General features: G+C 43.3%; 1 protein-coding gene across 5 annotated transcripts in view; it reads right to left on the bottom strand.

Annotated features, from left to right (window-relative positions):
• Nucleotides 1-22,700, bottom strand: part of CDK17 (cyclin dependent kinase 17) — a 407,414-nt gene that overhangs the window by 185,493 nt on the left and 199,221 nt on the right. For 4 of the 5 annotated variants that reach the window (XM_029601560.1, XM_029601556.1, XM_029601558.1 and 1 more), the window contains one exon: nt 7,131-7,166. The exons of the other annotated variant lie outside the window; for it this stretch is intronic. In XM_029601560.1, the coding sequence (XP_029457420.1) occupies nt 7,131-7,166 (36 nt within the window). The remainder of the gene's footprint in view (nt 1-7,130; nt 7,167-22,700) is intronic. 5 annotated transcript variants of the gene reach the window in all.

Raw genomic sequence — 22,700 nt, 5'->3', positions numbered from 1 at the left:
TAATGCAGTGACTAATCTAATCAAGGTGCCAACCAACATCCCTCCTAGGATCATATTGCTGGAATTTTTGCTCAGTAGTAAAACTCCTTAATAAACAGAGGAGGAGGAGATTAGTGTTAAATACCACCTAGCTTTCACTACCCTCTGCACTGTCTTAATTAAGCACTTCAAAGGCACATTCATTTTATACATCTCAGTCAAATACCGCAACCATCAAGCTGCACCAGATTTGAATTCTTGTTACATTTCCCACAGGTCTTCAGCAATAATCCTGCATTTTTTGTATCATATATGTAAAAGTCCCTCATTTACTGAATGTCATTATCATCATAATCAAGCAATAATTGTGCTCTGTATGAAGCAATGATTTTGTGATATATATGCCAGAGCTTAGTGATAGAGTAAGAAATCAAGCCAGGCAAAGCAATGTTGGGGTATTCCACGCTATTCTTTAATGAAAGAACATTACACGTCAATGCTATTTTTTTTGCTTTATGACAAAATGGGCATGCAGATACCGAAATCCTGAAACTTCTATTAGGGTCATTTACCATGCCACGCTAGGGCTATAATGCATGATAAATGCTGTTTATCGCACAATATAGCCACATCACGATAATATCACGTGGTTTTTTGTTTGTTTTTTTTAACACTAAAATATACCCCTTATTACAATTAGCTGCTTTGCATGTATTTGCATACATACAATTGCATAAAGATTGCAAAGCAGCTACTACATATTAAATTTTATGTAAATAAAATAATGCGGCTAACATTTGTCAGCCAAGTTATTTTAGTTCCATCTTTTCTTAAAATGTTATTGTAGTGTGGGAGCACCAAGACCCTAACGCAGGTCCTGATGTCCAGTGCTAGAATTAAAAGGGGCATGTGGCCCAACATAAATACCACGCAAAAGATTACAAAGCCACCAGGGTCTTACTAGATCCCTGTCTAGCCTGCAATTTGAGGTGGCCCCATAAAAAAAAAGTAAAAAACGTGATAAAGCCCACCATATGGCAATGCCCTGCCCAAACCCCTCACCATTAAATCCACCCCTGGTTCTATAACCCCCCCCCCCACACACACACACTTAATTAAACCCCCTATTCCATTAAATTGAAACCCTAGTAGGCTCACTCCTTAACCACTAAAGGTTATCCTGGTGGGCTAATGCCCCCAACCCACCTTTAAAAAAAAAAATAATCAGAGGTGGTCAGTAGAGGGGCTGGGGAACTCCCTCGCCTCAGGCCTAGTCTGCGCTATTTTCCAAAAAGGCATCAGCCAGGCCTGGGTCTAGAAGGCTCCCCAGGTCCTCTAATGACCATTAATGATTTTTTTTTTTTTTTTTTTAAAGGTAGAGGAAGTGTTAAGGGGTAAAGAGTGGGGGCACTAGCCCATCAGAGTAAAATTTGGAGGGACTTTACCAGGGTTTCAATTTAATGGAAAAGGGGGGCTGGGGTGGGTTTATTAAAAGGGGAGCCTTGTATAGGACCTGGGTGGGAAAAGTGGTTTTAATGGAGAGAGGTTTGGGCAAAGGGTGGGGAGTTGCCGCACAGTGGACTTTAAAACTTTTTTGCAGGACTGCCTTGAATGGTGGCCCCAGGGTAGACAGGGAAAGGGGGTTTGAGTTAGATGCCCGGTGACTTTTTTTTTTTTTTTAATACGTTTGGGGGGAGGGGGGAGATTTGTATCAGTCCACATGGCACTTTAAAGCAATGGCGGCCCCATGCATAGGGGGCCATATTATACGTTTAGAAAATCCCAGTCGTGTTCTTTTGCATCGTAGACTTTTCCAGCAATACAAACAAATGCGATAACACTGCAATATTTTGTTGGGGAGGGGAAAAATATCACAGGACAGCCCCCCCATGATATTTTGGCCTTGAGTCAGGCAGGCAGAGACAAAACCAGGTGGTCAATCCAAAGGGACGAGGAGTAGGAATGCTAGGACCACGAGTCAAGGAGCAAGGCAGGAATGCTAGAACAGGAGTCAAGGAGCAAGGCAGGAACGCTGTATCAGGAATCAGGAGCTGGAACGCAGAACTCTCACTCAATACAGAGCAGGACCCGATGCTGAGGCAAAGTGCTTGAGGCAGGGCAGGATATATATATCCACCCTACCTAACATCTTCATGGGTCGTGGGGACCTTTCCCGCTGCGGGCCCCTTAAATCTGCAGCGACGGCACACACATGCGCCTAGGGAGCCAGACGCGGAGGTCGGGGTGGTGGGATGTAGGGCTGTGAGGGCTGTGAGGGCAGGCCACTGTAGCAGTGGTCTGCGTCGGCCGCAGCGACGGAAGAAGGCTGGACCTGGTTGCCTGCTGGCGGAGGTAAGGGGACTGGCCGCGGCCGGGGATCCTAGCATTTGGTATAAATAAAGAGGAGTTTATGACCAGTGACTAAACTATCCAGGGTTGAATTTAGTCTGTGACGTTTTCACCCAGTGTTGAGGTCCTTTCCTCTCCATTGCATATGTTGATTAAACAAAAAAAGAAGACTGATCACAATTGAAGAAAAAAACCACAAGTTTATACTGGTTACTATATGGACTATTTATTGAATTGTGGTTTAATTTTAAGTCTGTAATTCCTTTAGTATATTTATTACATGTACATCACTGCCAAAACATGGCGCAGAAGAATATTTAATTGAAAACACTGTGCACCCAAAGAAACACAAAAGCAAAACAAAACATACAAATAGGCAAAATTTGGAGTTCAGGAGTTTAAAATATCCATCACATTTAGAGCCAATAAGGCGCACACCAGAAAAGGAAAAAAACAAAACAAAACCTTACGATTCCACTATATCCAGGGTATTACTTGTGGAAAAACTGTAGTCTGACTCTGTGGCAAATTTAATGACCAAAACACTAATACCACAATGAATAATTTTTCAACAGGAAAAATTGTCCTGTAGAGAGAAAGCTAACAAGGATAAAAGGGGGGGGGGGGGGGGGGGGGGGGTGGGGGAGAAACAACTTCCAGACAACAATCTACAGGAAAAAGGTCAGTCAGATTTTTTTCAGACTATTATTTCATGAAATGTTTCTGAACACCTGACTTTTCTTCAGGCCCATCTCCAGACCCAGCAGGTAAAACAATCCCATCTGAAGACACGACCAACCCAGATTACATAAATTTAGTCTGCATGAAGATGACCATGTTTACCAATTCATACAACTTCTCAAGCAATATATGGCACTACTAATGCATGAGATCTTCTTAGAAGCCAGAAAAAAAACAAAAACGAGGAAGAGTCCATTTTCAACAAATCCAGTGGCGAAAAATGTAGACACCAAATACAAGGTCCAAAAGTGTTCTGGATATGCGAGGGTTCAAATACCCTGCAATTCACTACTAGTAAAGTCTGCATTAAAAAGAGCCAAAACAAGAACATACTCGTCCACACCACCAGGGAAGAATGCGAGAATGATAGACTTAAAGCTAAATTTTCAAAGAGATGCAGGCGTACAAATTAGCAGATGCATGCATAAATAGCATATGTTCATGCAAGTACACTATTTTATAAACCACAAACATATAAATGCAAGTAATAATGCATGAATAAATTTACTCGTATAGAAGAGTGGGGCAAGGGCATTCTGTATATGTTGCTATTTTATAACCTGCCAAAGCGATGCGCATATGTATGTCACCTGCATATATTTACATCTGCTAATGGCATGGTGTAAATGAGAATTAAATTCTTTATAGTCAAATACTGAGTGGGTGATGAATGTGGGTAAACTGGGGGTAGTTCAGGCTGAAGAAGCAGGAAAGTATCAATGACCTAGAGACAAACTGGGCAAAATGGTAACTGAATTGGTAAACCCGGTAATTTCCTTCATGTGCACATTTTAAAATTCGCAACTTGCACGTGAAATAGCTGAAAGTGCTAAGGAAAATGTGCATCATTTCCATCAGTAAATGTTTAAAATAGAAAGCACAAATACATGCATTTTGCATGTGTGTGCCACTTAACCAGATAAGTTTTAACTTATCTGGATAAGTCTTTTAAAAAGCGCTACTTAGCCAGATAAGTAAGATAGCCAGATGAGTCTTCAAATGCTAAGTTATCCGGCTCTCTTATCTGGCTAAGTACAACTTTTCTTTTACTTATTTGGCTATCTTACTTAGCCAGAGAAGTCTTAAACAGTGCTACTTAGCCGGATAATTCTGTCCAATTGGCGGATTGGCTACTACTTAGCTGATAAATCAAAACTTGTCTATGTTGAAAATACATACCATGCATTTTTTAGATATGCGAACATGTTGTTGGGTACACTATTTTATATAGTGTTCACACACTTGCATGCATGATATAAAAATACACAAGCATGCAAGCATCCATACAGCTTTGTACATGGGTGCATGCACACTTGTTCTAAAGTTATTCTCCATAAGGGCAGGAAAGTGTTCCAATTAGCAACATTACTATCAAGAATAGCTGCACATTAAATGCAGATGGCTCAATTTATGTTTAACAAGCCGTTAAGCCCGTTAAAACGGGCTACATCCCTCTGTCTCTCACCTCCCCCTCATTCTCTCTCCCCTCACTCTTCACCACCCCCCTCCCCCACCCACTCCTCCCACTCAGTCCCTCCCTCCCACTCAGTCTCCCTCCCCTCCCTCCCACTCTCTCCCTCCCTCCCACTCAGTCCCACTCCCTCTGTCCTCTGCCCTCAGTCCCACTCCCTCCCTAGTCCCACTCAGTCCTCTCCCTCCCTCTCACTCAGTCCCCCCCTCTCCCTCCCACCCTCTCCCCCTCAGTCCCACTCCCTCCCTCTCCCCCTCAGTCCCACTCACTCACTCAGTCCCTCCCTCTCACTCAGTCCCACTCCCTCTGTCCTCTGCCCTCAGTCCCTCTCACTCAGTCCCTCCCTCTCCCCCTCAGTCCCCACTCCCTCCCTCCCCCCCTCAGTCCCACTCACTCCCTCTCACTCAGTCCCCCCTCTCCCTCCCTGAACTCACTCCCTCCCTCCCGCTCTCTCTCTCCTCCCTCCCTTGCTGCTGCCACCGCCCGCTGCGAACCGCCGCCCGCCGGCGCTGCGAACCGCCGCCCGCCGGCGCTGCGAACCGCCAACCGCCGCCGTCGCGAACCGCCAACCGCCGCCGTCGCTACCGCCGCTGCGAACCGCCGCCGCGAACCGCCACTCGACGCCGCCATTGTTTTCCCTGACGCTGCCTGAGGCCGACGTGCTCGCCCGCACATGCGCGGTAGAGCTGGTCTCTACTGCGCATTTGCGGCACGTCGGTCAAGTGTCGTTTATAGGTATTGATAGTATCCAGAGGCTAGAAAACTTTGCAAATCTTATATGCAGATCAACAAAACAATTCATCAAATAACAGATGCGAGAGATCATACAAAGCATATGACGAGATTCATTTATGTTATTTTTGATAGAGCTTCTAGAGCATCAGCTAATAGACAGTGAAGTGACCCAGGGATCTGTTCAGAGACCACTGCTTTTTAATATATTCATAAACAACTTGGAAATGGGAATATGAGAGGTAATCAAATTTGCTGATGACAATTATTTAAAGTTGTTAAATCACAAGAAGAAATTACAAGAGGACCTTAAAAAAATGGGAGACTGGGCATACAAATGGGAAATTAAATTCAATATGGACAAGTGCAAAGTGATGCACTTAGGGAAGAGTAACTCAAATTATAGCTACACAATGCAAGGTTCCACAGCAGGTGTCACCATACAGGAAAAGGATCTAGGCATTATCATTCATAAGTTGCAGCTTTGCTGATGTCTTCGAGAGGTACCTTTCTGAGATGGGCAAAGGATGATGCCATAGCTCTAACCTGATAAGCTTTTATACAGTCTATTTTTGCAATCTTGCAACTTCACAGCAGTGCAGGATGGAAACCACTATTCAGTTAGAGAAAATACGTTTGACTGGGACACCAAGTCTAGTAGGATCATAGGATATAAAGTTTGGCAATGCGGCTGAATTATTTTCTTGAAGAAGGTAAAGCTCTCTTCAATCCTCAGTATGACGTGTTTTCTTCCCTTCATACTAAGTGGCTTTGGACAGAAGGTAGGTAGAAGAATGAATGGATTGATTGATATGAAAAACCAAGATGAATTCTGGAAGGAACTTTGGGTGAATGTGGAGTTCTACCCTGTTGTGGAAGAACTGCATGTATGGAGGATTGTGAACCAGTACATGGAGTTTGTTGACACTCCTGGCTTGAAGTTACTGTTACAAGAAAACACTTTCCAAATTAGGAATTAAAGAGATGCAGATTCTAATGGTTCAAATATGGTTTCATCAATTGCAAGAGAACCACATTCAGATCCTATGGAAGCAGAGGTTTGCATCTGAAGTTTAACATACCTCAAACTCCTCATGAATCTCTACACCAGTGAGTCAATTGAGATGGGTCTATTGTCAACTGTTACATAGTAAACTGCTTACAGTCCTGAGATGTACTCTTATGGAAGACGTAGTGTGGCCAGATTAAAAAAAATAGGGAAGCAAGAAGTTTAGGAAATATTCAGGCTCGCAAGAAAACTGGTTTAAGGTGTTTTGTTGGTACAAACTTTTCCATTTAAAGTTATAGGCTTTGCTAAAGGATGGTTTCCTGGAAGAAACTATTATGTCTATCATCGAGTGGGAGAGGGGGGCCAAGACAGAGGTAGACAAACATGATGATTTTATAAAGTTATGCTGCAAATGAACAAGAAATTTCCAGTCATTTTTATTATATATATAGTGAGATGATTTAACAGAAAAATCTCTAAAAAGTAATAGATCTCATTATGTCAATAACAAAAAAAAAAAAAAAAACTTGCAAAAAATGCCTTCACAACTAATATTTACTATACTAATGATTCTAAATACAGAAACACCAGAATATCCAAATCGAGGAGAGTAATACTCCACTCATCACTGAGCACAAGAAGAATAGATTACTGCAGCATGAGCAATCGTCTGTAAAACACCAGCTTACATGCAAATTAAAAACATTAAAGCAAGAAAAATGAATAGAAAATGTAAGGCAAGCTTAGAAAGGTTAAGAACAGAGAAGATAAGATAGGAATTCAAATTGATACTTTGGGTTTATTGAGTGTTCTCCAGTCTGATTTTCCTAATCATGAATTATAACTTACTTGTCGAGTATGCTGAATCACATATTAGAGAATTTTCTGTAAAAAAACAAACAAACCCCAAACTATTATCTAAAGACACACTCAGAGATGACATATACAGCAAGCTTATTTCTACAACAGAAGTGCAACTGTTCTATGGCTTATTAAATGCTGTGAACTAAGTTGTGCAACATAAGGATTTTCATTTATTTACGGTATTTATTTTTGAAGCAATGCTTATGAAACCTGTGAAATTGACAAAGTCCTCCATTTATCCACAGAATGGGTACAGCATGGGCAGTAGCAGTGCAAGTTTATTAACACTGCTCTTTCAATGGGTCTTTCACATCAAATGTTTTCTTGCGTTTGTGTCTATAAGAAAAACCTTGTATAAATCAGGCCTCACTGTGTTTTGGTGCTGCTCCAAAGGGACAACCTGTAATGATGCAATGCTTATTTAATGTCCTTGTCTATTCAGCTTTTGGCTGATTCTGCCAACAAAGATACCCATGAATGGCACATGTTTACATTTATATGGCCTATTCTAAGGCTATGCAATTATCAGATCAGAAATTTTATTGAACATCCAAGTTTAAAAAATTAGTTTCATATAGATTAATTATGTAATCAGTAATTAACTGCATTTTCACAAGTACTATAAGCAATTTCAAAATGAATAGTAATTTAGATCATGTAGCAATGCATTAGATTAACTGCTAATCCATACTGAAATAAAGATGGCTGAGATTAACAATTCACTTGTCTGTGGTGAAGGTAATAAACCACAATTAATATGCTGAAGAGTTTTTGCTCTTACTAACACTGACCTATGGTAAGCATAGTAGCGAAAAATAAAACTTCATGAGCTCGAAGTAGGCTGCTTCAGTCAGTGCTGTGGACCTGCCCAGCTTGTTGAGTCACATACAAGAATGTCCATTAAAGTCAAGCCACATGAGACCACAGTATATATTCTTATATAAAAGACAAGTCTTCTTAAAGTCAGGGATGGATTTAAGATTTTGGCATTCAAGGGCAGCAATATAGAGCACTGGATGGTGGGGAGGAAGGGGGAAGATTTGGCCGGGATAACTGGCACCTTCAAAATAGGACAACTGCCTAGGATGCCCAATGTCTAAGTCTGGACCTGCTCAAGTGCTTATTGAAATGAAGCCTGGCAGCTCAGTGGCAGTGCTATATGGTGCCACGTGGGAAATGCAGTTTTGATTGCTGAGCCTTGCTCATGCTCCTCGGACAGTCAGACAGTATTCACAGCCTCCAGGGGAAGAAGTCTTAGTCACTGTACAACAGTCACCTCCCAAGTGTCCAGATTAAAGATCTGTACCAGATTCCAGAGTGAGCTGTGATCTGTGGCCCGAAGCCAAGGAGTGCTGCTGCAATTACTGAGCTAGAAAGGAGGTCAGATTAACTCAGCAATTTGCCAGCTCGAGAAACCATTTTTCTGAAGACTAAGTCAGAAGGATAAGAATACTCCAGCAACACATTCTTTGCTACAGAGAGAAAAAGGATTGTTGAAGAACCCAGAGTGGAAGCAATATGGAAGTTGCTGCAACTACAGTAAGAATCCTTTACTTGTTCTAAAAAAAAAACCAAAAACTCATAAATCTGTGTTTTTCAAATTGCAAAGAATTTTAGATTCAGCACCACTGTTGGGGACAATTTTTGAAGATTAGTCCTGCAGAACCAAGGGCACAATTGTGCTACCTGATTTGCAGCAGTAAGTGCAGAGGCTGCTGCTCAGTTTATCTATCTTCTCTGCCAATGGGAACAGATGCTGTATGTCACTTCCTGGGAGAGCAGAAGTAGACGTGTTTGGTTTTCCTTTTTACGTGAATGCATTCAACATTACCCATTGTTTTTTTGGTTTGCAGTCCTGGCAGACAAAGAAGCAAACCCTCACTGCCGGTAATGTTTTAGCACTGCTTGATGCTGACAGTGAAGAATCAGGAGGTACTCCATCTGAGGATGAGGACTCTCTCTCAGAAGAGAGTGCCTCCACTTCTGAGGAAGTACAGTGGGGGCCAGAGGAGATTGGCATGAAGCAGCCCCTGGCCGTTAGGGGAGAGGCAACAGAACTTCAGCTCTTAGACCTCCTGCACCAATACCAAAGGTCCCAGAAGCCTCTACAGACACAACTAAATGCACTGTTTTAGAGATCATTCTTACCCTATTAGTCAAAGAGAGTAAGAGAGAAGGGAAGGAAGGCCAGACACTGAATGACAGTCATCCAGACTCCTCCTCCAGAAAATGGAAATGACTTATCACCTACCCTGGCCACCTCATTCTCAAGGGAATCTTCAGAGCAAACCATGAATGTTGAAAATCTTTGGGAAGCATGAACTGTACAGGGGGATGCCTGTACTTTCATGCAATAATGTCTAAGAAGATTTCAAGAAATGTCTACTATGAGGTTTGACAACAATGTACTCCAGCCTCAAAGAAGAGCTGCGGATAAGATCAAGATGTGTGGCTTTTATCTGAAGGATACCTTGTGGACATCTACATTCCAGGAATTAATCTCACAGTAGATGGACAGGGGGCTTTCAGGGGATGTGCTCCTTCAGATGGTATATGCTCAGCGAGCCTGTAAAATATAGAATAATAATTTGATGGTGCTGCGATACAGAAACTTCCTGCTCTCTGAAGCAGAATATTTACCAGAGCCAAACAGCCTAAGGGCCAAAGACAAGCATAGTTTGGTACACAGGTGGTTGAAACACTGGTTTCTCCCTGGTTCAAAACAACAACTTCAAATTCACTGAACTGGCCAAGAGAAACTACTGAAGGAGTATAACACATACTTGGGGACCATGACAAAAAAAGCAAGTTGGATATTGCAACCAAGATACTGCCAACATCCAAGGAGCGAGCAGTTTTCCATTCTGTTTGGTTTTGAAGGGAACATAATTCTTGTGTTTTATGTCCCCAAAGAAAGGCTGTGCTACTGCTCAGCAGCATGCACTAAGATCTGGATAGAATAAGTGGGGAACAAAGAAAACCCAATGTCACCCTGGACTATAACAAACACAAAATTGGTGTGGACAACAAGCCACTTGATAAGGGAGAATACCTGCCAGAAGAAAAACAAAAAAGATGGCTAATGACACTGTTCAATTTGATTTATATTGCTGGGATTGCAAGTCTGAATTTGGCTGGGAGGCTACCCTGAATGGAAGGAGAGAAGCTGCCTGAAAAGACACCAGTTGTTCCTGAAAGAGCTAGAAGAGCAATTAATCGATGCTCACATTAGGAGGCAAATAGAAATCTCACAGAAACTGAACAAGTGCATCAAAGCTGCAACAGTGGCACTGAACTACAGTGCCACTTTTGCAGCTTTGGATGCTGCGCTATCTGACCCAGTTCAACAGACAGAAAATTGCGGAGATGCTGCAATGAGTGCCAGGGATTTGTATGCATGAGGCACGCAACCTCCTTAATCTATGTGAGAACTGCGTTTAACACTGAAAAGTAGAAATCGTGAGGACTGTTGATGCCATACACTATTGAAATCAGTTTATATTTCTTACATTTTGCATTTTCAGAAAAAAACTTTACTGTTAAGAAAAAGTAAATTATTTCTCAAGTTTTGGTTTTTACCCTTAATTTGTAATTAATTCATTCATATTGTACATTGTTAATAAAGACATTGAATATTTAATTTAAATAATTTCCTCAATGTTATCACTGCTAGTGCATGTGACTGGGGCATACAATTGCCCCCTGATGCGAGTAACAGTTTTTTGGATACAGAGTTACCCCTCAATATGAGCAATGATTGTAAAATTACAATGCAGCAAAGATCATAACTCCCTACCCCCATGGGCTATGAAAGCTGCCTCTGCATCATCCACAGCCCTGGCTAACCTGGGGACTGAACTAGTGATATTCCATATGGATCAAAATAAGTTTAATTTTTTAATTTACAGAAAGGATACAGATCACAATAGTTTATTACATTATTCTAGCTGTCATCCTAGGTGGGTTTGTGCTGATTTGTTTGGACAATTTTGTACCTGCACAGATTATGTTCATCTACACTAGAATTCAAACAATATGAGGTGGATATGAGGAAAAAGATTCCTCGAGGGGGAATACCTAAATTGCATTATCAGATGTGATTATACCAGGGAGCATTCACATACATCTGATTCAGAGACCCAGTCTGGTTGCATTTTACCTTATTCACCTTATACCCACTTTCTTCAACACATCATATGGTGTCATTGGTTCCTATTGCAGCTTCACTCAGTTTTCCAGTCTCCTCCCATTATTGCACTAATGAGGGGTCATAATTTGATGAGGTTCTTTATTCCCTACACAAGAATCTTCTGAGTAATGACAGACTGTTATAGTGGGTCATTACTATTGTGATCTGTCCATTACCTAGTTTCTCTATGTTTCCGGTATGCATTTCTTGTTTAATTCAAGGGGTAAAATATTTAATCTGGTGCCCTTGTAAGTTGATTTATATAAAGAAAACTGAACGGGTTCTAAAGCAACGTATAATTCAACATTGTAGTTTAAATTGCAGGAAAATGCTTGTTGCGCACTGTTTCTTTAGTTCACATTTTTGAAGACTTAACTTTTTCAGTTTTGGAAAAACCAACAGCAAGCATACAAGAGGGTCTGACACTATATGTATCACTCTAGAGAGGCACTTTGAATTGGGGTGGGTTTTCGGGAGTGGGTTGGGGTTAGGGGGTTATTATATACATTCAGAGGTATTCATAGTAAAAATTGACATCAGTAAAGAATTTTAGTCCTTATAAGCAATGAAAAGACTAACAAGATGGGTTGATTTGTATACTGCAGTGCTAGCTGCATCATACAAATCTACTCCTTTTCATCACTTATAAGGGCTATAATTCTTTACTGATGTCAATTTTAACATGAATACCTCTGGATGTATAATGACATTCCCCCTAACCCCAACCCACCCCAAATCAAAGTGCCCCTCTAGAGTCGTACATAATATAGAGTGTCAGACTGACTCTATATAGAGTCTCTCTCCCTCTCTCTCTGCACGTATCAGTCTTGGTCCCGGCTTCTTAAAATTCATGTTGCTTGTGCACAGCCCACATATAGGGCTGTTTTTGCAAGAGCAACACTTAAAATTTACCTCTTTGGATGTAGCGGGCCACAAAGATTTTAATTAAATAAATGTTTTTACTTGTATAATGGTGATTTTGTGATTAATTTCTTTAGAATGATTCTCTGCAGCAGGAAGAGTACTGCTGAAACACTGTGGTGTCAGGAATGAGGAATATGTGCGGAAATGTTTGTTTAGCTCACGAGTGCTTTATGTGAACATCCTAGATGAGTGCTGTCTACTTTTGCGTAATTTGAGTTTAAAATGAATGTCCATGGAGTAATAAAGGATTGAAAGTTACATACTATTTATGATTCTGTTTAAAGCCATTGCAGGCATATTAAGCAGATGTTATTGTCAGCAACTTTCATCTTTCTGATACCATAATGAATCGGAATCTTTTTGGGAGTATTGCAGATTTTGTTATCCCTTACTTTTTTTCATTATTGATTATAGCAGATGTGAGGAATTTTGCTCTTTTTGGCATTATAGTGCACAGCACTTGCCTCTCAAGCCACCAGGCCAACCCCCTCTCCAATTTTAAATGTCGTTCCAACATCACCCCTAAATTATTCATTTCAACTAAATTGTCTCAATTGTTTTCAGGTACTGTTGTGCTATAAGAAAGCAGAGTTGCTTACCTGTAACAGGTGTTCTCCCAGGACAGCAGGATGTTAGTCCTTACATATGGGTGACATCATCAGGATGGAGCCCAATCACGGAATACTTTTGTCAAAGTTTCTAGAACTTTGACTGGCACACGGAGCATGCCCAACATTGCACCAACCCTGCAGCCAGCAGGGGTCCCCCTTCAGACTCGTATGTAGCAAAAAGTACGAGTGAAAAATAAAATAATAAAACATAAGCGAACCCAACTCCACGGGGTGGCGGGCGGGTTTCGTGAGGACTAACATCCTGCTGTCCTGGGAGAACACCTGTTACAGGTAAGCAACTCTGCTTTCTCCCAGGACAAGCAGGATGGTAGTCCTCACATATGGGTGGAACAGCGAGCTACAGGTTGCCAGAGTAAGCAAGCCAAAAGCACCCAGCGACGTGCAACAGGCACAACAGAGGGGTGGTTTTGGGAAGGAGGGCAGCCTGAATTTCACAGTGGGTCGCAGGAAGGAAGTTGGGTGATTAAACTGGAAACAAATTACGCAGGACAGATTGGCCAAAGATAGAATCTTGCCTGCCAGCCTTGTTGAGACAATAAAGAGCTGCAAAGGTGTGGAGATAGCTCTATGTGGCAGCTCTGCAGATGTCAGCAAGAGGTACAGAACGGAGGTGCGCTACTGACATTGCCACGCCTCTTACTGAATGCGCTTTCCCACATCCCTGTGGCAGAAGGCCTGCTTGTTGGTAGCAGAAGGTAATACAGTCCACCAGCCAGGTGGACAGGGTCTGCTTGCCCACTGGAACTCCCAGTTTGGTTTTATCAAAGGAGACAAACAGTTGTGTGGACTTCCTCTGGGCTGCAGTGCAGTCCAACTAAAGGGCGAGCGCACATTTAACAGTCCAAGGAATGCAGGGCCCGCTCACCTGCGTGTGAGAGAGGTCTTGGAAAAAAGGTAGAAAGTATTATGGACTGATTTAAGTGGAAATCAGGAACTACCTTTGGCAAGAATTTAGGGTGAGTGCGGAGTACCACATGATTGTGGAGAAATCTGGTATAAGGTGGGTATGTTACCAGTGCCTGTAGCTCACTGACTCTGCGAGCCGATATTATAAGCAACTAGAAAGATCACTTTCCAAGTGAGATGTCTTAGCTCGCAGAAGTGTAGGGGCTCGAACAGAGGTCGTGCATGAGCCGTGCTAACACAACATTGAGGTCCCATGCTGCAATTGGCGGACACAGTGGAAGCTTCAGCTGGAGTAAACCTCTCATAAAACACCCTACAAGGGGTTGCACCAAGATTGGGGAATCTCCTACACCTCTGTGGTAAGTGGCTATGGCGCTGACATGCACTCGGATGGAGGAAGTTTGTAGACCAGACTCCGAAAGGTACCATAGGTAGTCCAGGAACCTTGTTGAGGGGCAGAAAAAGGGATCTATTTCTTTTGTTGTGCACCACAAGGAGAATCTTTTCCATTTGGAACGATAAGATCTCCTAGTAGAAGGCTTTCGTGAAGCTACGAGGACCTGTGACACATTGTCAGAAAGGTTAAGGGATTGTAGTATTAACCTTTCGACATCCAAGCTGTCAGACAGGGAGTGAAGGTTTGGATGATGCAACAGCCCGCTGTTCTGCGTTATTAGAGTTGGATTTGTACCCAGGCAAATTGGTTGCTGGACAGAGTTCGCGTAAGATGGGAAACCAAACCTGTCATGGCCAGTGAAGGGCTATGAGGATCATTGTGCCCTGGTCTGCTGTAACTTCACGAGAGTCTTGGAAGTGGAAGGTAGGCATATAGAAGACCCATTGTCCACGAGTGGGCGAAAGCATCTCGTGGTGGTGGTGTTGTGGCTGCAGTGTAGAGAGTAGAAATTGTCCACTTTGCGGTTGTGGATTGACGCAAAGAGGTTAATGTGTGGCCGGCCCCACTGGTGGAAAATTTGGTTTGCTACAGAGGGATTTAGGGACCATTCATGGGGATGAAAGGTCCGGCTGAGATTGTCCGCCATCACATTGTCCATGCCTGCCAGGTAGGTTGCTCTCAGTAGCATGGAATGGGAGATAGCCCAGGCCCAGATCTGCACCGCCTCTTGGCAGCAGGTAAGAGCCTGTGCCTCCTTGTTTAGGTACCACATCGCTACCTGGTTGTCTGTTTAGACTAGGATTACCTTGTTGGATAGGCAATCCTGAAAAGCGAAGAGGGCATATTGTATCGTCCTGAGCTCCAGAAAATTTATCTGGTGCCGTGCTTCTGCTGTGGTCCAAGTTCCCTGGGTTTGCAGGTTGTTGACATGGGCTCCCCAACCCAGGTTGGAGGCATCTGTTAGTGTAATCTGAGGTTCTGGTGATTGAAAAGGTAGTCCTATCAGAAGATTGGACTCCTATATCCACCAAGCTAGTGAGAGTTGGAGCTGGTTGGTGACGTGGACAATGTGGGATAGATCTTGATGTGATTGGAACCATTGGGACTTTAAAGTCCACTGTGTCACTCTCATGGCTAGTCGAGCCATTGGGGTAATGTGAACTGTGGACGCCATGTGACCTAGCAAGGTTAACAGGTGACGAGTTGTGGTGGTTCAGCGAGTGAACTGCCTTGGCTAAGCTTGACAATGTGCGTTCTCAGTCCTTTGGGAGGAATACTTTGGCTTGAATGGTGTTTAGATCTGCTCCGATGAACGACAGGGCATGTGACTGAGTCAGATGTGACTTGGGAGAGTTTATGAGGAACCCCAGGGATTCTTGAGAAAAACCCTTCCTCCTTAATAGAATTTGTCATCAAAAACATTAACATAAACCTTCCTGCCTTCATTCTTGGAGACTTTAATCTCCATATTGATTCCACTCCCAGATCAGTCTCCTGTGACACCCTAATTAGTTCTATGAAGGTCTTAGGCTTCCATCAGGCTGTCACCGCCCCCACACACAAGGCAGGCCACACCCTCAACTCCATTTTCACTAACGCCCTCATCCACTCAGAACCCCCCATATGCACACCTATCCCCTGGTCTGACCATTACCGCATCGAAACTACTTGCTCTATAAAAAACACCACACCACTCAAAAAACCATCCACTTCCGCAAACCATGCAAAAGTGACGACCTCATCCCAGCCTTCACCAAGGAACTCTCCAATCTAGATCTCACTAATGCAGACTCCGCCTTCTCCTCTTGGTCCAAAATAACTAGCACAATTGCCGACCACCTCTGCCCTACCCTGACCCGTGAAATAAACCCCGCCAAGCACAAAAAGAAACCATGGTATACCTCTGAACTAAAGAATATGAAACTCACCCCTCCATAAAAGAGAAAAAACGAGATTACTGCAATGCCATTCTCCTAGGTCTCCCAAAAAGCACGATCCAACCCTTACAAATTCTCCAGAATGCAGCTGCCCGTATCCTCATGAATGTACACAAAAATGACCATATCACCCCGGTACTCAAACATTTACACTGGTTACCCATAACATCCTGGATACAATATAAAACACTCACTTTAATTCATAAATCCCTCCACAACAAAGACATGCAATGGTTCAAGGAACACCTCTACTTCCACGAAACTGGCAGACCCACCAGAAAACACGCAGCTACCCTACACACTCCCTCACACAAATTCATGAAACTGAAGTCCACCGCTAAGCGTGCCCTCTCCACTGCTGGCCCTTCTTTATGGAATATGCCTCACACTCTGCGACAGGACCCATGCTATAGGAAATTTAAACAGAACCTCAAAACATGGCTCTTCAAGCAAGCCTTCACTTGTGCCATCCTTCCCCCCTCCTTTTCCCTCCCTTGCCCCCCCCGCCCCCATTAGTTACCTTACCTCCCTTCGCCGGTCCCTAGCTTCCCCCATACCGCCAATTCGGTTTCCTTTTTGTCACTCTCAGCCACGGTTTGTTTGTATTTAGCTTTTATATATATTGATATTCTACACCACTGAGTAAATATGCCTTTCAGAGAGTGTATCTCCTCGTTTACCAAGCTAAATGTATATGTATTTACATATTAGACACCAAAGATAGTCCAAGTGTAAACTTTATTTGGATGGAGACATATATTCGTACAATTTCCCGACTCTGGCCGAGTTTCGCCCCGATTGGGGCTGCCTCAGGGGCTGTGTGAGGTTAATCTCTTTCTATGTATCAGAAAGATGTCTTGGAATGAATGCACCAAATACTTTAAAGTTTAAAGTTTTCAAGAACCATCTTTAAAGTTTTTCTTTAAAGTTTTTCTAAATGTCCTTGCGGTATTGGAGCGGAGACCACTTGCTATTGTATCAACAATAATCAGCGTCTGTCATAAGGTCCTAGCGGTAATAGAATGGGGATTACTCGTTACTGCATTAACAATAATACCACCAGACCTTTAAAGTATTTGGTGCATTCGTTCCAAGACATCTTTTTTATTTTTTCTGGGCGGATTCTACCACCACAGATTGGTGTGGAAGTTGGGCCCTCTGATAACCAGGGATGTGCTGCAACAGATAGGTGGTATCCATCCTTTATTAACAGGTGGTACTGAGCATGGGTGTTCCCACAGTCTGTGTTGCAGGTCTACTAGGACTTCATGTACTAGAATTGCTAGCACCTCCTTAGAAGGGTCCACAAATTGTAGAACCTCTAAGGTCTTTTGTCTGGTATCTTCTTCTGTCACTAGTTGAAAGGGAATAGTGTCAGCCATCTCCTTTACAAAATTTGTAAAAGATAAGTCCTCTGGGGAAGACTTTTTTCTATCTTCAGGTGGGGACGGCTTAGACAGGATGTCCTCTGAAGATGTGTCAGTGTCTGTCTTCCCAAGAGTCCGATGGAGGGCACCTTGGAGGAGAAACATGAGGAGGTATCGATGAAATCTGTGACTTTTGTGGAGGCATCGATGGGGAAAAGAATGGTATCGATGGAGAGACCGGGATTCTCGGCTGAGAAAGTCCGGAGGGCCCCGGCTGGGGTTCAAAAGGCAGAGAAGCCCCTGAGGCATCATCACCGACTGGAATCGGAGTGATAGGCTGCACTGGAAGAGCTCCGATCAGGGCATCAAGCTTCGACATCAGTGGCTGGAATATTGAAAAGTCCGGTGACTGCATCGGCATCGGTGATGGCACCAGCATCTTTGACGGCACCAGCACGGGCATCGGCTCCAGCGGTGTCAATGTACAAAGATCCTAGTGAGCTTCTCTCACTGCCTGGCAGATAAATCCGTTCAGTTCCTCCCTTATAGCTAGTGAGGTCAGAGCAGCTATAGGTGGTGGCAGAGAAGGCGTCATCGGCACTTCCACAGGTCCCTGTGGTGGCTTGATGCCCGGCACCTTTTCAGGTGGGGAATGCCTTGGAGTAGTAGGCCTAGATGGTTCTTGAAAACGAGACCTCTTCGGCGATGGCTCTCTCGGCAATAGTAAGGCCTCTGGCGTCAAAGTACATCAATGCCTATGACGATGCTTTTGTTTATGTTCCGTGGCTCTCTCAAGCCCGGATGTCGATTTCACCGATGTCGCAGATGGAGTCTGTGATAGCTGGTCTCCAGATCCGTCTGTGCGATGTTTGTGAACGACTAATCTTTTAGAAGTTCCAGCCGGAGACGATTGAGTCGAAGTCAACATCGATGGTATAAACTGTATATGGAAGAGATGTTCCCATCTTCACTTGTCGGGCCCTCTTGCCCTTGGTAGTCATTTCAGCACATTGAGGGCAGGAAGAAACATCATGTGACTCTCCCAGGCACAGAACACACTCGACGTGCGGGTCTGTGATCGACATTGGCGAGGGCACTTTGGGCATTTTTTGAAGCCCGTGGTCATGATGAAGGCCGGACAGCCGTCGACGGCCTTCTGACCAAATAATTATTTGAACCCGGATCAAAGCGAGGAAAAATATTTACTCACCGGCCGGTAGTAGTAGGGAGACCCCTATGTAGGGGATTAACAGATATTTTAAACTTTTTTCTCTCAAATGTTGTGTGAGGAAATTAACACAGGGCTCCTTTACCGCAAGGCTAACTGCAGCGCAGAAAAACGAAGCCTGAAGGGAGACCCCTGTGGTTCAAGGGATCATGGCATGCTGGGCATGCTCAGTGGGCTCAGTGTGCCAGTCAAAAGTTTCCGTGATAGGGCTCCGTCCAGTGACGTCACCCATATGTGAGGACTAGCATCCTGCTTGTCCTGGGATAAAAGGGAATCACAGGGGAGCAGCTTAGATAATTTAAAATATAACTAAATAAGTAAAATGTTTAATCAAAAGAACACAGGTATTCAAACATGAATCTGCATTTCTGAGATACTGCACAGCATATCATATGCACAGTTTTTTCCAAGACAGAAATAACTGCGATATTTTGCCCCTCCCTGACAAAATACTGTGGTGGTCTCGCCGCATGATTTTATCGTGGGAGAAATGCATGACAAAAAAAAAAAAAAAAAAATCACACAGCAAAATAGGGTCTACACTGGTATGGCAGTCTACTTTCTACAGTCTGGGATACTGAAATGCAGACATAAGAAAAAAAGCACAAGACTGCTTCTTCGGCCAAGTCCTAAAGGAAATTAAGAAAGTGTGCATGGGGATAACTTACTAGTGTGGCAGTGACTACTTTTAGCAGAAGACATGGAGATTACTAACCCTAACAAATAAGCCTTGATGCTTTTAGTGCAACTGCAACATTGCTCCCCACTTTAACAGGTGGAAAAGGGGAATTGGATTCAGACAACAACCAAGAGGCCCCCGATTTCTATGGTCTGGTGTTCTGATATTCAGGCATAAGGGAAAAAGAAAAGGACTATTCTATGGCCAAGTCCATAAGCAACGCATGTCAAACATCACTCTGAATTTTCAAGAAAGCTCATCACCCAGCAAAAAAAGTTACCAGCTAAATTTTTTATGGGTTATCATAAGGCATGGGGATAACTGCACAGAGTGGTAGGTACTACCCTTAAGAGAAACATGGGAGTAACCTGCACATCATGGCAGTTACTACCTTAATAAGCTTGCTGGGCAGGCAGGATGGACCATTTGGTTCTTTTCTGCCATCATTTCTATGCTTCACCTCAGTCGAAGCCGCCAACCTCTTTATCATTGTTGCCCTTCTCTGTATATCTTCTAGTTACACACTTTGGACTAGATTTTAAAAGCCCTGCGCACGTAAATCCTGCCGGATTGTCGTGCGCTGGCGCATCTATTTTGCATAGGCCGCCGGCGCACGCAAAGCCCCGGGACGCGCACAAGTCCCAGGGCTTTGTAAAGGGGTGGGAGAAGGGGTGGGTCCGGGGTGGGTCTGGGGGTGGGCCGGGAGGGCGGGTCCCGAGTCCCCCGGCACTGCGGCCTGTGCCGGGGGATGCCGAGGCGGCATGAGCAAATTATGCCTGCTTCAAGCAGGCATAACTTGCACAACAAAAGGTAGGGGGGGATTTAGGTAGGGTTGGGGGGTGGGGTAGATAGAGGAAGTGGCCTCAGAGGGAATGGAGGCAGGCTGCGCGGCTCGGCGTGCGCAGGCTGCCGATTTTGCGCAGCCTTGCGCATACCGACCCCGGATTTTATAGGCTACGCGCGTATCTTATAAAATCTGGTGTACGTTTTTAAGATCTACCTCAGCGTGTGTAACCAGGGGCAGTTACATAATAGATCTATACAGAGGCATTATAACATTCACTGTTCTATTTTCCATTTCTGAATAATTCCTAACATTCTATTTGCTTTTTTGATTGCCACTGCACACTGACTTGAGGATTTCAACAATGTTCTCAACGATTCCAAGATCCCTTTCCTGGGTGGTTACTCCCAATATGGAACTCAGTATTGTGTAATGATGGGATTATTTTTCTGTACTTGCATCACTCTGCACTTGTGCACATGAAATTTCATCTGCCATTTAGATGTCTGGCTCCCCAGGCTTGGCAGGTCAAATACTGAATCCTTTCATATAATTCCTTCCAGCATTCTGCATGCTGAAAAGCATAAACAGCTTCTGGTATTTTTTCCCCAAATTATAGAGGAAAAACACCAGAACCAAACCTTTCATACTTTTAAGAGAAAATTAAAATGATTCCCTAACTTGTACATGAAAATCAGTGAAAGCTTGCCAACATCACAAGTGGCATTACTATGCTTGTTTGCACCATATTTAATTCAGTGTTTTTATATCATTTCCAGCACTTTAGCCCATCTGAATATAGTGATTACTTTCGCTTTGGCACACTGTAAACTGAAAATTCTTAAATGTGAAATTACCAGCTATAAACAGCTAAATAAAAACTTTCAGTTTTGATATCCTGAAGTATATGGCAGAAATGACCTGTCTCACCTTGAGTTTATTAACTTTGCTAGTAAGATTAAAACAGATTACAAATCTTACTGGAATGTTAACTAACATTTGCCTATGGTCATGGTATTTACTGTAATTTAAAGCAATATTTTAACATGGCAGATCTTACTGAGGGGGGACTACACTGAATTTCTTCTGCCCAAAACACTACTATATAACTTTGTGGTATATAAAATTCTCTTTTCAAGAACTACTTCTCCCCACAGTACAAATTACTCTCTTATGTGCAGCTGCACTATATAATTTTCTGGTTAGTGATTGATTTATTACAGTTGGATACAAACTGATGCCCCTCAGTGAGGAGGAGTGACAGGCAGTCCCAGCTCAAGGGCAGCATTTTAACATGAATTCTAGAGGTGGAAAACACCCTGTGGAGATACTGTAATAATCTTGATATGGGATTATAAAAATCACATCTTTAAATAAAATTAAAGCCACTTTGTTCACAAATTTTCTATTTATTTATTTATTTATTTAAAGGCTTTTATATACCGGAGTTCATGTACTAGTACATACCACTTCGGTTTACACAGAACCAATATTGGAAAATTACATCAAACAAGTGGGTATAAAATAACAAGGCTAACTTTGTAGGAACTTAGAACTTGAGGTAAAGGAGAGAACAGGACCAAGTGGTAACAGATCAAAGTAAAAAGTAGATAATAAATACAAATTCTTACAATAAATACAAATGCTTACAGATTACAGTCTTCAAAATCTAAGTTTACATCTTCAGAATAAGGTTTAAATCTACAAGATTTACTACACATTATAGTCTGTCTATGAGTGTGAAGAATGCCCTTAGTTAATTTAGGGGTTAAATCACAGCACTTTGCAGACCATCCCTAGTGACTCCCAGACTAATCTTGAGAAAAGATTAGCCAGAAATCCCTTTAAATTCAGGGCGTACACATTTTGAGGAATGTGGTTTTTCAGTTCCCTGTGGAAGGGAAGGAAGATATTTGTAGTAGACCCTTGATGGCCTCACGGCCTATGCAATAGGGACAAGGCCTCTGCCTGGACCCCTACCTCCACAGACCTGGGAGGGACTGCCCCTGGGGAGGTGAATAAGAGAATTTTGGAGATCTAGTCCTGAGTAGGAAGGGCAGGATACAGGGGCGGCTCAAGGCTTGGGGATAACTGTACTGACACCCAAAAGGCATACATTCAGTGCCCAGCTGCAGCTACCTCACACACACCCCACCCCTTCAGTCAGCATTGTCAGTTTTTTGCCTTCATGTAGGGCAACTCAGGATGAATCTTTGTGGTAGTGCTGCAAGGGATCTCACTCAAAGAACCAGCTCTAGGGCAAATGGTGCCCTGGGCAAAAATAGCTGATGGCATCCGGTATCCTCCCCCCAACTGATCCCTGCAACTCAGGGTCAAAGGGTAAGGGAGACAGACAGGGGGGGGGGGGGAAGGGTAATAAAGTCAGATGGGGTGGGGGAGAGAGAGAAGGATGAACACCCCCACCTCAAACTGACATGGATTAGCAGCGGTGGCCACACTTTCTCTTCCCCTGACCTCAGTTCTCTCCCCATTCCCTGCCCTTAGAAATTTA

The sequence above is a fragment of the Rhinatrema bivittatum genome, chromosome 4, assembly GCF_901001135.1.
Source record: "Rhinatrema bivittatum chromosome 4, aRhiBiv1.1, whole genome shotgun sequence".
Classification (NCBI taxonomy): domain Eukaryota; kingdom Metazoa; phylum Chordata; class Amphibia; order Gymnophiona; family Rhinatrematidae; genus Rhinatrema; species Rhinatrema bivittatum.
Note: the sequence above shows the minus strand (reverse complement) of the source record. Positions and strands in the feature narration are given on the sequence as shown.